This window comes from Pholis gunnellus (genome assembly GCF_910591455.1).
Source record: "Pholis gunnellus genome assembly, chromosome: 13".
Lineage (NCBI taxonomy): Eukaryota > Metazoa > Chordata > Actinopteri > Perciformes > Pholidae > Pholis > Pholis gunnellus.
In genome coordinates this window covers 1,889,259-1,906,385 of record NC_136540.1, presented here as the reverse complement: position 1 = coordinate 1,906,385, position 17,127 = coordinate 1,889,259, and the positions used below count along the sequence as shown (strand labels likewise).

Genomic DNA, 17,127 nt, shown 5'->3' with positions numbered 1-17,127 from the left:
AAGCTTGCTTCTTTTTACTGTTCCTGCAATTATTGAATGAGTTAAAAGGTCAACAGAGAGGAACACGATTATTTTGTCATTGACAATTATTAATGAAAAATGAATGAAGGATTCATTTTGATAAAATGTTTCAAAAGATGAGATTATTTATGTATTTGATGGAAAAAGCTCACGTAGATCTGTAAAGCAGAGCATATATTTTCAGTGAGCAAGGCGAGGGCATGTACAGGTCAAGGTGAGTCACGGCACCTTTTTAATGTTTAACATTCTGGTGAGTGCAGACATTTAACGGCATAAACACCTGCACTGTTTGAGATGCATCATGGCGTTATTCTGCCCTTGTTTCAGTTCAACTGCTAACTTTATGGCCCCCGAAGGGAAATTTTGTTTCCAGACTGTTTCTCTAGTAAAACACACAATAAAGCCTGTAATAAAGTACGATGCCACAGTAAAAACAATAAACACATTACGTACAAGTACAATAACGCACCGTGTCACAGGGTGTGATAATAAAAGCCTGCCTCAGCTGATAAGACCCCACAAGAAGTCAGTCCAATAAATATTTGTCATCAGTGCAACACGGCAAGTTTTTTCTGGAGGACATTAAGACACTACAGGGGGTGGACACAATAACAGAAACAGCTGTGCAATGCAAACCAAGTACAATACAAGAACCCACTGTATCGGAGAGTTCTGCTTATTCTACACTTTGCTATTTAATGTCACTGTAGTTTGTGTTCTTTTTGTATTGATGTGCATTTTCATGTATGGTTATCCTATTTTATTACAGTATTTCCCCCCTGTGAACATGATCTAAAGCTCTTTTTCCATTTTTTCCCATTTTTTAAATTTAATTTTACTTTTGAGCTCACCCAAAGCATTTAAAACATATTTTAACATATAGTTATGAAATACATGCTTACCATTTTAATATAACTTACAAATGGAGCTAGTCATATCTGGAAAAAATATGTTTTCGATGCAGCTACACAACAGCACAGATGGGACGTCTTGTATACTTTTTGTCCTAAAGGTTTGTGTGTGTAGGCGAGTGTGTCGCAGCAGCGAAATTGATCCCCCGAGTTCATACACACTCCACCATTCACGACTTCAGAGGGTTTTCTCTTTGTTGACATCAAAAGACTTTCTGTGTCCTTTTCTAATACAGATAATTATCCCCATCAGTGGCGGCTTTGATGTTCACACTGCTGTATTATGCTATGTGTTTGTGTGCATGTGCAAGATCAGTTTATGTCGTCAGTGCACAATATTTGTCCCATTGTGTGTAACTGTGTGCGTACATGAACAGCATCATTTCAGGCATTGGTTACGCATACGTCTCACGACACAGGATTTTAGTAGACGGATTGGAAAATGACACAACATTGGTGAGAGATGCTAATTACGCAGTTATTAAGTTATTCTAAGTGTCTTCTTTAGGCCTTCCCATGTCATATCCTGCCTAGAAATAGCAAACAATTTAAGCTGTCTGAACTCTCTGAAATTTGCTCCGCTCTCCGTAATTGAGCAGAATTTCTTTCTTTTGTTTGCAACAAATTCTGTTCAATTCAATGGTTGCAATGACAAACACACAATGTGTTTATTTGAACGGGATTTCCGCTCATCTGTCTTTATCTTCTTTGTAGACAACACAGTGATGCTCATTTTGCTAGCTTGTGAATGACTGAACTATTAGACCCACAATTAAATCATGAAATTTAATCCATTTAATTGTATTCATCCGTTTTGTACTGCTCAGATACAGTACAGGATCCGCTCCTTATGAATATGAGAGCTGTGTAACTTGCTTTTATTTTTGAAAACTGAAGTGGATACAACAATGTCAGTCTAAGGACTTTGTGTGCTTTGTGTTTTTACTTTTCCCACTCAGGTAGACACTCATGGGCAGCCTGGGTGTTTGGGCCGTGGCCGCTCTGCTGGGAACCTCCGGGTGCTGGCTGGCTGAAGGGCACAAGAGCAGCAGGCGAGGCAGCGCTGATACAGCCACAATGTCACGTACCTCCCACCAGGAACCACACTCCACGGTAAATATTACGTGCTTCTCTCTCTCTCTCTCTCTCTCTCTCTCTCTAACACACTAAACTACTTCCCACCGAGGACATCGCATTAAGCGAGACAAACACTTACGGTGATATAAATCACTCATATCAACCGTAAATCAAATCAGGGCTGCAAGAAAAATGAAGTGAATAAAAATAGTCGGACAAAACACATTTGTTGTCAAATTTAGCAGAGCTTAACTTCTGTGACACAGTGCACTCCTGTCTTGATATGTCCATGCTATGATCTGTGTCATGGGAAACGTTTCAATTCCAAGACATCCATGGTCTCATTGTAAAGAACTTTAATGTGTCAACACAGTAAAACATCGACATATTCTTGTCTTGTAAATGTATAAAGTCACGATTTAGACAATCAGGCTGAAATGAAAAGGATCTGTCCCTCAGCATCTTTACAATGACTGTACCACATTTTAGGTTGAAAGCTCAATTATAATTTAAATAAACGCTATACACTAAAAGATGGCTGATAAACCACTGTAAAAGTGATAAACCACCACTTTCATGACCCTGGAAAATGAACATAAACGTTTTGTTGATATTCATTACTCTCCAAATGTGCTGGATTTCAAATATTTGACAATGCAAACCTCCCGTAAACTGTATATTTACTATTGTAGTACTTTAGCTGTCACGAAAATATACAGGTGGGTGGCAGGTGACTTTTTCAGTCCTGATACAGATAATGTATATAGTACATAAACATAGAATATAAATGAATACCTTCATTGCAGCCATGCTTTTTAAAATCACTCAAAACTGATTGTAATTAATGAAACAATACCATTATGATGTCGGCTATAACTCTCATTTCAACTCTCCTGCTCATATCTTTTGTTAAAGATTATAAATTAACAACAACACACAGGTGACTTTTACATCTTCTCTTCTGTGTGTCATTGTGCAACAGTGCTTTTGTTTGATCTATTTGCAAACGGTTCTGAGATAATTGCTTGAACGCTCTTGGGCAGGTTTCTGAATGAGCTCGTCTGGTTGCATTTATCGCGAGGGCACACAAGAGATTCACGGGCTAAAGAGAGGGAAAACGACTTGCCCTCCGAGGGAACAGGTCCTTGCCAGCAAGAGTGAAGCCTTTTAACAAACGCTCTCTGCATAACAGAAACTTAGAGTCCTAACAGGTTGTGAAAAAGGCATACGCACACACACAGACACACACCACACAGCTCCGCAGTCGTCCTAATTCTTTGTGCAATGAGGCATGCACGCCCCCTGGTCTGTTCTAACTCTGACTCACTTCGAGCTTTGCCAAGTTGGCAGCAGGCTGTGGAATGTAATTTTGCCCTGGCGGTTGTGTCCCTCGAAATCCCCTGACGCCAAAAAAAATCAAACAAATTCCCAGGCATCCCCCCCCCCCTGTCTCTCTGGCTGGAATTATAACTTAAAAAGATGTCAATTGGCGCCAGAATTTTAAAGTTGACCCTCGGGTGAATCATGCCAATGCGTGAATTCACATGATTTATGCAGGAAGGATTCTGAAAGCCTTCGGGAATAAAGACGTTGTGCCAGATTTTTTCTTTTTTCTCTAAATCTCCCCCCCTAAACAATACAAAACATGTAAACAATTACATATCTTACGGGTGTAACAGACTGAAAAAACAAAAGTGATGAATGAAGCAAACCAGTCCAGATGAAAGCCTTTTCATTTTGACCTCTTGTCAACTTCCTGGGGGCCGACTTTGATTCTTGCAGAGCAACCAAGTTCTGACAAATCCACACTGGGTTGATGGCAGCTTTGGTGCAATGAGGGCATCGACTAATTCAGAGGTTTAATCATTTATTATCTAATTCATCTTTTTTTTAAAACAAAAAAGATTACCAAAGCATTGTTAAATATCGAATGCATATTGAATCTGATTTCATTATTGAATCTGGCTGTCCAATCTGAACCCGATCCATTGAACTCTCTTATTGAATCCATTTAGCTTTATTGGTTAAAAGAAACTAAAGTAGCAGTTTAAACATTCAGCTGAGATCTGGTGGCTGAGAGGAGCAGTTGTGTGAGTGGCAGCCAAATTACTGCTGACAACCTGCAGCTATAACCTGAACATGAAATAATGTAGCACTCAATTAATTGCAAACTATAAAGATTCTCCGTATACATAGTAAATGTTCGTAGAAGGGGAAGATATAAATGTTGATTAGTTGGCACATTTGGAGTAACAATGGGCTTATTTCTTTATCCACATCCTGGAGGTCAGAACTATTACGCTGATAACTGTGAGCGAACACACACAAACCCAATCAACAGCGAAGTTTAACTTTAGTACGTCATTGAGCTACTCACGGAATTAAAGTTGATTAGCGACGGCTGCTTTCGGCGATGTTTTTCATTTCAACCAGGTATCAGAACCCAGAGTCACACCGGTTCTCCCAAATCCATTTTCACATTCACACTCTTTTCACCAGCTTACGCAAGCAACATGATCTTAGTGCAGAGTCCATATAGACCTTTTTCACAGCAGGCATTTAAGCCATACCAAAGATACGCATGCTTATTAGCTGTGAACACCATCGTTAATGATATTATGTGCTTCTTCTTGTTTAGTGGCCTACGACAAGTCAAAATGTCTGCTGTGAAAACGCTCTATTACCGGTTGCAAATGGAAAGATGCCATTGTTGTAAACGCACGTCACACTACACAAATGTTGTTCTGCCCATGGCCGTAATGTTGAACAATTATACGATAATTGTGGGTGATGGGCAAGATAATAATGGAAACATAACCCAATTTATAAATAACCCAACAACAGCAGCTTTTTTGGGACTAAAAGTAGTGTTTTGAAACAGATCAATGCAGTATCTGTCCGTTTGCATTATTCTATTCGATGCTGCCGCCGCCTTGGCCCTGGATTCTTGTGTTGGTGGTGAGAATTGTCACAGGATTCCGATGAGCGTGTTGCGTTTTTATACACTGCATTTTGACAGTGAGCTCGTAGTTTGGTTTGGAAGTGGTCTCTATGAAGAGGGGGAAAGAGTGGAGTGGTTTGGCAGTAACACAGAGAAAGAGGGAATTGTGCTGGTTGGATAAAAGGTTTTTGAGTAATGGGGTTATGCACTGAATGAATCGAGAATAAATGCAGGAACAGTGAAAAACGAAAAGAAAGAAAATAGCATTCTCTCCACAAGGGCATGTTCTTCTCTTGGGTTTACATCTCAGTAGTGGGGCTACCCCCCCAAATACATTTATATTTTGATTATGATTATACTTGTATACCCATAAAGCTTTAGTTTTTGTTTCATTGCCGTCCCAGAAGGTTATTCCCCAATTTCTCAGGCTGTCTCCTGAGAGTTTGTACACAAAGCTCAAGAAAACCATTCAGGCATACAGCACACGTGCAACGGTTACTGTTATATGAAGCAATCATACTTCTCTCTACGATGATTATAGTGGTAGGTGATACTTTCTATGCTCAGCACAACCCTCTGGTACGTTTCGGCATCTGCTGTCTTTTACGGAGGAACTACTATGTTGCACGCAGTCAGGAGCATCAGTCATTGAGCACAAACGTGTCTAAGTAAGCCTGCAGTAAAGGTGGACACAGGAAGCCTTCTTTTGCAAAATTAGTCCATCTCATAATTGTAGTTGGTGAAGCAATGAAAACCAGATTTGAAAATAAGTTTCATATTTATGAATAAAAACAAAAACCTGAGTAGCAGTAGTAGTAGTGGGGTGTAAGGTGGGTATAAATAAATCTTGGAGTTCATAAAACTTGACGCTTAAAATGTAATCCAACTGGTATATATGCCACAAAGCAACAACTAAAAGGATGTTGTCTCCAGGGAGTGGAGCTAACAGAATGTGTATATCAAAGTACGCAACAATAAAAAGAAAATGTATTTCATTTGATCTTAAAGAGACAAAGAGTAGACAGGGTAGACAATATGAAATGAGAGGCATTAATGGGATTTTTTCTTGAAGAAGAGGGTGAAATTGGGCCGCGGCAGTGAGGGAAAAGTGAAGATGATTGGGACGTAGATGGATAAAAGTGAAGAACACAAAAACATGCATTCAAAATCCGCAAAAAAACAAGATACTGTAGACAAAATGTTTTCAGAGACCCTATACTGTCTCAGACGTTTGGTCACATGATGATAACTAAACCATCTCCATGACATTTTTTAGAAATTAGTTATAGTTTTGGAGGTTATTTGTGAAGGTGATCGTGGTTGCATGACGGTAGCAAATTGTTTTCACTCACCCTCGTGATGCGTTCTGATGGGAGGTGATTAGCACATTCATATAAAATGTATGAAACATAGCGAAACTGTTCTTTATCACTTATTCGCTAGAAGCTTTTGGAAAATTGTGAATAAATGAAGATGTTTAGAAGACAGACCGTGCCAACAAGCATCACTGGAAACATGAAATCCCTCCAGCTAATGATGCAGGGGGGAAAAACTGAATTTGTTAGGTTGTAGTTCTATTTCAGGATTCATCAAAGTTATGCCTGTGAAGGTATTACTAATTACTGTACGTTGCAAATGTTTTTGTTTCCTTTGGCTCATTTTCATTTAGCTCCTTAAGTAGTTTGTGAGTGCACTGATGAGTTTCTGTGAGATGAGACAGGTCCCTTATTTCCAAGCAGCAGACATCAGGGAATAAAGATTGAATGTGAACTCTTGTGAGAACACAGAAATTATAGATTTAGCTTTCCTTTCCTGATACTCCTCCCATTGATGCCTCTTCATCCTGATCAGGCAGTATCTTATAAAGGTCAACGTATCAATGTGCTCCGACAAAAAACTGGAGCTGCCACCCAGCAAAAATATTGACTGCAAACACTGTTGGCATACAGGCAGCTAATCCGGGCGGAGAGTTTTGTTGTTTAGAGAGATGTAGTGAGAATAAGTGGGCACATAAACATATGGCTCCTTGAGTGAAGAGGACCGGCATTGCAGCGTATTTAAGAGCGCGGGGGGAAAAGCCCTGTTCAAGCACACTTTGTAACAGACACATGTTTGCTTGATTTGCCCTGCCGTTCAAATTGCTTTCCCACAAAATGTCAGTCTCTGTAACCGCAATGTCGGTTTCTCGTTTTGTGTGGGTGTTTAAATGGCATCCAAGATGGAAGCATGTAACACTCAGAGATTAGTTTGTACTGGTTTTCCAAGAGGCTACAACAATATTTTTGAGTTTGAGCTGAATTAGAACAGAGTTCAAGTGTACAGAGTACCATGACTGCATCTTTAGAATCTAGATTAATCAACTCTTGGCAAGTTATGCCACAGCCAAGGAAAATATAAGTTTCTGACTGGCTGGCATGTAGCTGTTAACATCATGTAAAGTCATATGCAACGTATAATAACAGGTAACCATAGCAAAAAAACAAAAAAACTAAATCACGACTTTAGCACAACCTGTATTCCTGATGTTGAAGACCATGGCCAATTAAACTCTGTCTTCCATTGCCTCTCGTGTGATAAACATACATTAGATGTAACGAACATGGCTGGCACATTGTTCCTTCAGTGCATATGACTTGCTGCTTGGTGGTTGAGTTTGTTAAATCTCTACGGACCCTCTAGATGCAAATTGTGTTGAAATACTTTGCTTTTACGACATACAATCTGTTGGCTTTCAACGCCTAACCTGTCCTGAAAATAATGATATATGATATGCCTGAGACATTAGTACCTACGCTATAAGAGTGTGAATAAATGAGCATAAATCAAATAAAAACAGCTTCAGGCTCATGAGTTGAGAAGGTGTTGAATCATCTTGTCTTCCCTATTGTGCATCTCTCAGCATCCCACCTGTTTCCATAGTCTTATCACACAATTCTTACTGCTCTGGGCAGGCTCTATCACAAAAAGGAAAGCATCAGATCCCTCCTAATTGAAACCCAGTGGGTTTGCCCGATAGACTTTTTTTACAGTCAACGTCATGATTGTGTCACTTGTTAGTTTGAGGCAAAACAAAGGAAAAGATGGAGGCAAACACAAATCACCCTAGAGAAGTGGGCTAAAGTTACATAACGGAAATTGTCATCTTGTTGTGTTTCAAGATGCCAGAATTGCTATTGCATACATTTAAAAGGACAAACGATTCTAGGCTCTAGGCGAGCTGGAATATCGTGGTAGCATTTCAGAGATGGAGATAAAATGTTGCTAATAGTTTAGCTTAGCCTTGTGCTAACCTGCTCCATTGTCACGGCTGCTGCACCACAGAAGGCTACATTAATAGAGAGATGGAGAGAAATGTTGCTAATAGGCTAGAGAGATGAAGAGAAGGCCCGCTGTTGGGCATATTTTCTATAATCGATGTAGCATGAAAGCATGGTGGAATTAGCAAGCTAACTAGCGGATGGCTGGCTACTTGGCTAGCTTGCTAATTATGCCACGCTTTCATACAACACTGGTTAGAGAAATTAATCCGAACACAGTTGTTTCGACTCTAGCTAAGCAGCCAGCTCTGGAGAGGGACACGCTAGCTAGCTAACTAGCCAGTAGTTAGCTAGCCAACTGGAGCAGTCGTCTCCAGTGCTCCAGGCTGCTATCCTTGAGGCAAAGTAGACTGCCAGGGGCGTAGGGGTGGCTAATATGATCTCCTAGTTTAATATTAACTTTCTCAAGTAACACTTGAGAGTGAGTCACTGTACATATTAAGAGGAACTTGTTTTTTCTTCAGCCTTTATAGAAAAAAACAAGCCAACAAAACTTGCTAGGCATTGTTAGCACATTGTGTTCAGAGAATTATTCTGTCTCTAGTTACAATCCGCCCACAAAAATATCATAATTTGTACTAACAGAAAAGGGGTCTATTTGCTCAAGGTATATTCTGGTCGTGGTTATTTACATTTCTCCAACCAATCGTGTGTAAATGTAAGTGTTGCATTGCAAGAAAAAAATAAACTACCTACTAATCAACTATATGTAAAGGGAACTACTTTGCCTTATCCAGTTACATAGCAGTAGTTGCTGTCGATTATTGCTAAACTATTATTTTACACCATAAAAATCCCTTAAAGCTGAATTTATTAAGGAATGTGACAAAAAGAACCCCGCAGAGATGTGGAGAAGAGAGAAGAGTATTTTTAGAAAGAAGCCCATAGCCTTTCTTTCACCTCTACGCTTGGTTTGATTCCCTAATCAATTGATCAAACAGCGGCACTCCAGATGATGGAAGGCGGTGCTGATGAGCACACTCAATTTTATCCTGCCACCATGAGGAAGCACGTCCGCAATTAAGATAGACAGATGGCAGAAAGAGAGAAGGATAGAGATGTAAAGACAAAGAAGGAGGCAATGACAGGAGGCACTAAAAACTGCTGTGTTTTTTCGTGAGGCTCTCGGTCTCCTGGGAAGCAGAAAGGGGCCTCACAGACTCACACATCTTTTATCACTGAGCCTCATTACCGGTGACATCCACACTGAGGGACAAGAATGCAAAATGTCACAACACTTCAATTGCTGCCACTCGTTGGCTGCTTCAGAAACGGTGTTGCATTGGAAGACCTGCCTCTGTTCTATTTTTAAAAAGGCATGTCGATCTTTGGTTTTGCCAGTTTACTTTAAATTGCGTTTTAAGTTCAGATGCATTCATGGAGAGCAGCGTTCACAGTGCTGTAACAAGCACAAGTGAGCAGTAGCTGAAGAGCACACAATGCTCAACAAAATGTTTTCAATCTGTGCACACAAACGTACACATACCTACACAGGTCAGCTGGACTCCTACTAAAGGCAAGAAGTAGGAGTCAGCACACAGCTGTTGGGTCCAGGCTATCAGGAACCAAACTTTTTCCATTAACTTAACATTATTACTAATTCATAGTGCAAGAAATCTTGTCACCACTTTTCTTACCTTCACTTTTGACTTAAATATCCACGCTCCTGGTGTCTGCCACATGATGATTTCCAGATGGAGCGAGAATATTGTCTCACATTTCGTTATCTGCCCCCCCATCACTGCTCAGTGATGCTGCAGGACAACTCTGGAACACGCAGCTTGGCCCATACGCTGCTCTTATAACATATGCATCAAACTGTGTCAACACACTATAACTACAAGATTTGTCCAGGTTTAAAAAACATATACTGGGAAATATACATTGTATATGCCTATGGAAAACACTTCTGCGCTTATATTGAGGAAGTTGATAAGCAGATCGATCCCGGAGGTGACTCTACCAGCAGAAATCCTGTCGCACTTGTTCATTTTGAAGTTGAAGACCTATGACTTTGGACCGTAGACAGTAAATAAGAAGCAGACCCTGTCACCGTGACGTCATCCATTGGTTTGTGGACTGCCGTTTTGAAGCCTTGAGTTGGGCATTTTGGCCGTCGCCTTCTTGTTTTTTTGCAACCAGAAGTGAAACGAGAGAGTTGAGCTAAATACAATCAAACGCTGAATGAGGCGACCACAAATGTTTAACTTTCATGAACTGACAACACACTGTGAAAAGGTTTAAGGTTGTAATGAAAACACAACTCCCAGACTGGACAACGTCACTGAAAACAACTTGTTTGAAGAAAACATACTTTTGTATCCCGCCGGCGTTTTTTGGGGGTTCAGAGGATTTTTCAGTGGCGTGTCTAGTCCACATCAGCTGAAATCATCAACAGTAATAATAGTAATAGTAATTTGATCTTTGTCAGCTTTGAATTCCTGACATGATTGTCCTCCATTTCGTCAGCCAATCACATCCATACACACACACACACACACACACACTCACACACACACACACACACACACACACACACACACACACACTCACACACACACACACACACACACACACACACACACACACACACACACAGTCTTTGGAAAAGCCATGAATGAAAGTGACATTTATTGAAATTTGAAGCTGCACGTCAATATCACACTCACAGTTACAACTGACACAATAAATCCTTTCTCCTTGCCGTATCAATTGTTTGACGTCCTGATAAACATCCCAGCACAACATAGTGACAACTGCCATCTTGCAGCCTGCTGGGAAGTGTATTTCCAATTAGGTTGATTGAATTGACTCTGGGATCCGCCTTTGTAAAGGTCCCCTCGTTTCTCTCCTGTCATCCACCACACATTCTCTCTCTCTCGCTTCTTCTCTGTCTCTCCTGTTCTTTTCTTTTCCCATTCCCTTCCCGACTGCTCACCTTTTGTTTTCCGACGTCTTTCTCTGAACCCAGAAGAAGAGGAAAGGGACGGTAACGAATGGTGTGCGAAAAAGCTGCAGAAGGGGCTGTTTTTGTCTCACTCCTCCAAGCCTGTAATAACCACTTTTGTGTGTGCTCTCTGTTTGCAGGAGAAGGGGAAAGTGGACGGGAACATCGATCAATGTGAGTACACTTACTGTGTTCAAACCAAACAGCATTTTCTTTTTCAAACGGCAAGTTGTGCTCCGTTATTCTGGCATACACTTTGGTTTGCTGATTGCTGGGAAATGCTGCTGGGAAGTAATTCAAATCTCATAAAGCGGATCATGCAGCCTGTTCTGGAGAAGACCTCTGATGGTGATATAACTGTGACAGTCTGAAAAAAGAAAAAAAGAAGCTACTTGTTTCTGCATCACTATTCTCCTCAGAGGAAGTGTGTGAAAGAATGTCAGATAGAAAGCATTTCACTTGTCAGTGGATGCCAAGAGATAATCTACAAATCAGTTGTGAACCTGTTATTTTGTCTGCTCAGTTGCATTCAACGCCATCTGAGTATTGTATAGCATTGTATAGTATGCATATCCTACCATTCTTCCCCAACTTAACAGACACAAATTAAATCACTCATTCCAAGTAACAACCCTTCTTTAAGTTGACAAAATATATTTGTCAGGTTAATAATTATTCAGCCGTCAACCATCTTCAGTCCCTTGTCAGAAATGATTAAGTAATGTTTGTTGTGCTTTTGGGCCTCAGGCTGTTTAACAGAGCAGTGAATGCTCAGACAGTTCGTGCCCTATGAAGAAGATCAGTCACGTTGTTGATTCTCAACCCCCCCCCCCCCCCCCCCCACACACACACACACCCACACACACACACACACACTCTGGATGTTGATCCTTCAGTGGAGGGAGGTAGCAGGGCGTCATATCACTCACTCGAGTGGTGGTGGCTAATCTGCTCCACCGTGTGAGTCACAGCTGCCAGGACGAGCATTAGCATTCCAGCACCAACACTTTAGTCTAAAATGTATTCTGCCAAGCAGTAGTATGTTTGCGCTTGACATTTTTGCAGTGACTGGTGCTCAGCGATGTTTGTGTTCTGTGAGCAACTTTCTGTGTTTAGTACCTTGCAGAAGTGGTGAAGACTTGGTGTTTGAATTTGTGCCCCTCTTGTTGTGCGTTTGTTTTTTCTCTCTGTCTCTATTGATTTTAGGCCATCTAAATACAGTGTAACATGTGTCTCTTTCTTCTATCTTTAGTCAAGCTCTGGGTTTAAATGCCCACTACAAGTGGTGATGAAGCTTGAGATCAGTTCAGTATTATATGCAGTCTGTCGCAGCAATCCTGAAATTCTTGGACGATGGTTGGTACAGGCTGGAGGTCGAGTGATTGTATATTTTTATAGGCCGATATAATGATAGTTTGGAGCAGGAAAAAGTGTTAAAGTGATAAATCTGGAACTGAACATCAAACTAGCCATAAAGAATCTAGGTGGGAGTGACATACTTTTGGAAAGACCCCCTTATCGCCGCCGACATTATTCTATATGTTTTATTTATTTACAATGGCCAATGCGATGTTTTTGGCTTGTGACTGGCCACCAGGTTTACTTCTGTAGCGCGTCCCGTTAAATTATTAAATACCACTCTAACAAACCATTCATGCAGATATATTACCGGGGTAAGGAGGGTTCTAAAGTGTGCAATTTCATGACCCGATAGTTCCGCGGCTGGAATATTTGGTAGAAAAAAACCTCAAATTGGTTAGTGAAATACACTTTAATTGTCTTTTTTTGCCCTCTCTTCCTGTCTTGTATCGTGGATAAAGAGCTGATAGTGTAGCGTTACATATTTGAGAGATAACTTTTGTGGGCAGAAATACACTGAAAACGGGTCAGATATGACATGACAAAGTTTCAGGCCACATTTTCTAACACCATCACCAGAATAATGCATGGAAGGTTTTTTTTGTGGAGTGGATATTTGCTTCCAGTTTTCCATCTCGCACAATCCATTTTAGTCGTTGTGAAAGGTGTTGTCATGGAGCTACATTGTCACCACTCATGAAGATAGTCTTTTTTATTCTCTCTCCGTGTTGTGCGCGGCCTTACCATTCACATACGTTTTGTCTTTGCCTGCTGTTTTGTGTATTTCTCCGTATCGTTGTGCACGACAGCGAGATTGAGCGGTTTGTATGTGCGAGTTACTGTAACAGCGATATTTCCAGGGCTGAGTGCTTGCTATTTGACAGGCGACCTCCTCTGTAAGCATGAGGCCCATTATGATGTGTTGTCTTCATCTCCACAGTAACGTTTCTCTGCTTGCAGTGCAGAGTTCTCTGCGTATGTTTCTTCTCGACCTCAACATGACCCCTGACTATTTCATTTCTTCCTCTTTAGTATTCAGCATCCAGTGCAGTGGGTGTATTTTTTATTTATATACTTTTACCTCTCGATGCCTGTTAGTTGATTTTCTTCTCAACACCGTATTATGTGCAGAAATGTAGCTTTCTAAGTGATAATTGCTTTTCGAGCTATACGTGCTTTCCTCACCTGCCTCTTGTAATTCAGCTGCAGCAACACGCCTCCTGATGGGAAATGCAATGTGAGGTGTTTTTTCTGACAGTTGTTTTTCATTACACTCTGCCACACAGATGTTGATGCCGACACATGTGCATGTATGAAAGAAATGGGACACCCGCATTGATGGAAAAAAACTAAAGCAAAGGTAGCTCTGCACCAGGCGCTGCATAAGCTGCAGACGTTTTAGCTTCTGTATGGTAGTAGCGTGTTGGCAGAAAACATATTCAGTGTGCAGTTTGCAGGAGGTTTCTGGGAACATCGTGAGTTAAAGGGCATGGCTTTTGATTTACATACACCGGGCCTATGGGACCTATGTTATTTTAATATTTGTCTCCAGAGCTGAAAGCAAAAGTGACAAAGTCATTTTGTTCTGGCTTTGTGCCCAGTTGTAATGCCCTGCGGTGAACTGGGGCTTTTCTGTGCTTAATATTTAGTTTATCCCTGTGTCTGTGTGGGCTTTTGTGTTTTGCTGTGAATGTCAAGGTTTGTCTATACAGTGTGTGGAACCTGCTCTTGTACAACCGTTCATCTGCTGATAACCGTTGCACAACAATAATTAGGCGCCTCTATCTAGAGCCCCTCGTTTGCTGTCGAGAGAGGAGAGACTTTCTATCACTATCTAGGTTTGAAGGTTTTCAAACAAGCAATCTCCCGGGCCTTTTTTATTGTTCTACGTTAGGACACTTCACTTGCTGCTCTCTGATGGGAGTTAGGTCTCAGTGAGCCATTGCAGTGGACAAGGTGATAATGGGACATGATTCTGGCTGACAGTCACTTCTTTACATCAGCAGTGTGTGTTCAACTGTGTTGATGCGATGTGTGTGGTAAATGGGTTAGAGGCATCACCTTTTCTACCGTGTTGTGTCTTTGAGATAAGGTACAATGCCGAAGTGTCAAATGAAATAATTCAGAAATGCTTGATTGAATAAACTGTAATATTATAAGCTATAATATAAGTTTTATGCAGTAGTGTTTGTCAGGTATAGAAGATGAGATTATGTGTTTATACAGTATTTGATACCCCCCATGCCACATTAGAGCCCACCGACCCAATTAGATGACAGTATTATAGAGACGATCTTTATATATTTGAATAAAAACAAACCAATTCATTCTACTTTGCTTGGTCCAAAAGTCATTCTATGAATATATATTTATGCAAACAGTTTTTTCTCATTTTGCTGTTGGTAAACTGTTGGTCGAGGTGTGCTGATGTCTTTGTGTCATGAACTGGCCCACGGTCAGTTATTTCCAGGCGGCAACCTCTCGTTCTGAAAAGTGAAGCCAATGCTGAAGTGCCTCAGCATTGCATTCTCTCTAATGGCCAGCAGGGGGCGACTCCTCTGGTTGTATAGAAGTCTATGAGAAAATGACTCTACTTCTCTCTTGATTTATTACCTCAGTAAACATTGTAAACATGAGTTTATGGTCTCAGTCTCTAGTTTCAAGTCTTCTTCAATACAGCATGATGTTCATTTAGTAATTAATAGTCCCATTTAGAGTCAAACAGACCATAAAGCAGAGTATGCTTTAGGGCAGGGCTACACGGTGATTGACAGGTCCCAACCGGAGCCATACACAGCGTCTACACCGCGACTTCACAGTCCAAATATGGTCATGTCTGTTAGCTGGCTGCAAAAAAATCAATACATCCGTGTAAACACACAGACACAAAGCAACAAAACCAGGAGACCGTGCGGGAGCTGAGAGAGATGCGAGACAGCGCGGCATACTGAACTGAACTGGCCAGTTTTGTTCGGCTTGCGAGCTCATCAGCCCAGGTGAGTCAGCTCGCTAATGACCTGCACTGCCAGCCCCACTACCTGCAAGAGGAGGAGAATACACAAGCAGTGCCTGTCTGTATATCATTTATTCTCTGCATGTCGTGTGTAAACATTATTTGTGTGTTCCCGATTTTTTTGTACATCTGGATGACAGCGTCAGCACACCAATATAAGGTGTATTGCTTCGTGAAAGGCTCTGCTGACAGAAACACACTGTTATTCACAACTGGGGAATCGGCAAAATGCAGCGCTGTGTCTCACTAATGCCTGGCATTTGATAGCTTCAGTCTGAGCTCCCCCTTGCGACATAACCTGAGCTGGTTTTACCAACCAACACATCATGATGATCTTTGAACTGTGGTAGAGAGGGGTTGTTGTCGTAGAAATAGAATAAGAGTAAAACGGACATTCCCATTCAAATCAATGTAGCAGGTTGGTCAGAGTGATGCGTGATGTTGTCATTGTTACCATTGTAGGCTGACATACGTATAAACTACACAGACTTATGGCAAGTTTTGTTTTGCAGTAACAACTAAAACAAGCCGGAGTAGAAACCTTATGAAGCAGCTCCAGAATAATGACTTAATTCTTCAGCCACGCACACTTGTCACAGTGTAGGAAAGCGCATTACCATCGCCAGATATGTAAAAAAAACTTTGTGTGGCTCATTTTCTGTAACCAGTGTAGCCTTTAATTAAGCATGGTGGGATAGGCAAACTAGCTAGCTAACTAGCTTTCAGCTGGCTGGCTAGCTAACTAGCTTTCAGCTGGCTGGCTAGTTAGCCATTTGCTAATGCGGCCATGCTCTAATGCTACATCGGTTACAGAAAATGAGCCCAGTGGCCAGCATCAGCACTGGGTCTGTCTCACTCCCTGCCACTCTGAAGAAGGAAAAGTTACCTCGCTAACTAACAAAACCATCCGTCTCCAGAGCCCCACTGATGTGTGTTGTCACCATAACAAATGCCGACAATCGCTATTTCCTTGTCTGTTTTACTCATATTCTGTTTCTATGGTTGTGGCTTTAGAGTAAGTTTTTACTGCTTTTGGAATCTTCTCATTGCGAGTTGGGCAGCCTTTTGTTTGGTAGTTTAAAACGGTGCCCATTTTTAATCTTCATGTTTTTATGTAGGGGGTTTTGCTTGAACTGATGCCCTTTTGATAGCACATAGTTATCTAGCTTTAATATTTGTTTGGAGCTGAGAGCCTCCCAATGTATGTATGTATGTGTGTGTGTGTTTAGGTGTTTTTGTATTTATTGACGCTTTTTAAAATACACATCACGCCATCTATACCAGATATAAAGTGATGCAGCAGTAGTAAAATCAGAGAAGTGTGAAAATCTCCACCAGCCGGCAGCTAGGCCTGTGATGTGTCTGCCCTGCATCATTTCAGGACAGCCGCTTTAACATTGTGAGCTTTTTTTTGTTAACATTTTGTGAAGGCTGATTTCCCTCTTGAGACTAATTATCCGCTGCCTGTTTGTATGCTAAATTAGATCCGCTGTCAAAATCGGGCAATTGCATTTCATTTTCACTCTTTGGGAGTGTCTGTG

At 41.1% G+C, this 17,127-nt stretch overlaps 1 protein-coding gene across 1 annotated transcript in view; it reads left to right on the top strand.

Annotated features, from left to right (window-relative positions):
• Positions 1-1,901: 1,901 nt before the first annotated feature.
• The window catches only part of fstl4 (follistatin-like 4), a gene marked incomplete at both ends in the record, with an annotated part of 172,000 nt that continues 156,774 nt past the window's right edge, over positions 1,902-17,127 (top strand). The window contains 2 exons of the mRNA XM_079172264.1: positions 1,902-2,045; positions 11,355-11,388. Coding sequence (XP_079028390.1) covers positions 1,902-2,045; positions 11,355-11,388 — 178 coding nt within the window. The remainder of the gene's footprint in view (positions 2,046-11,354; positions 11,389-17,127) is intronic.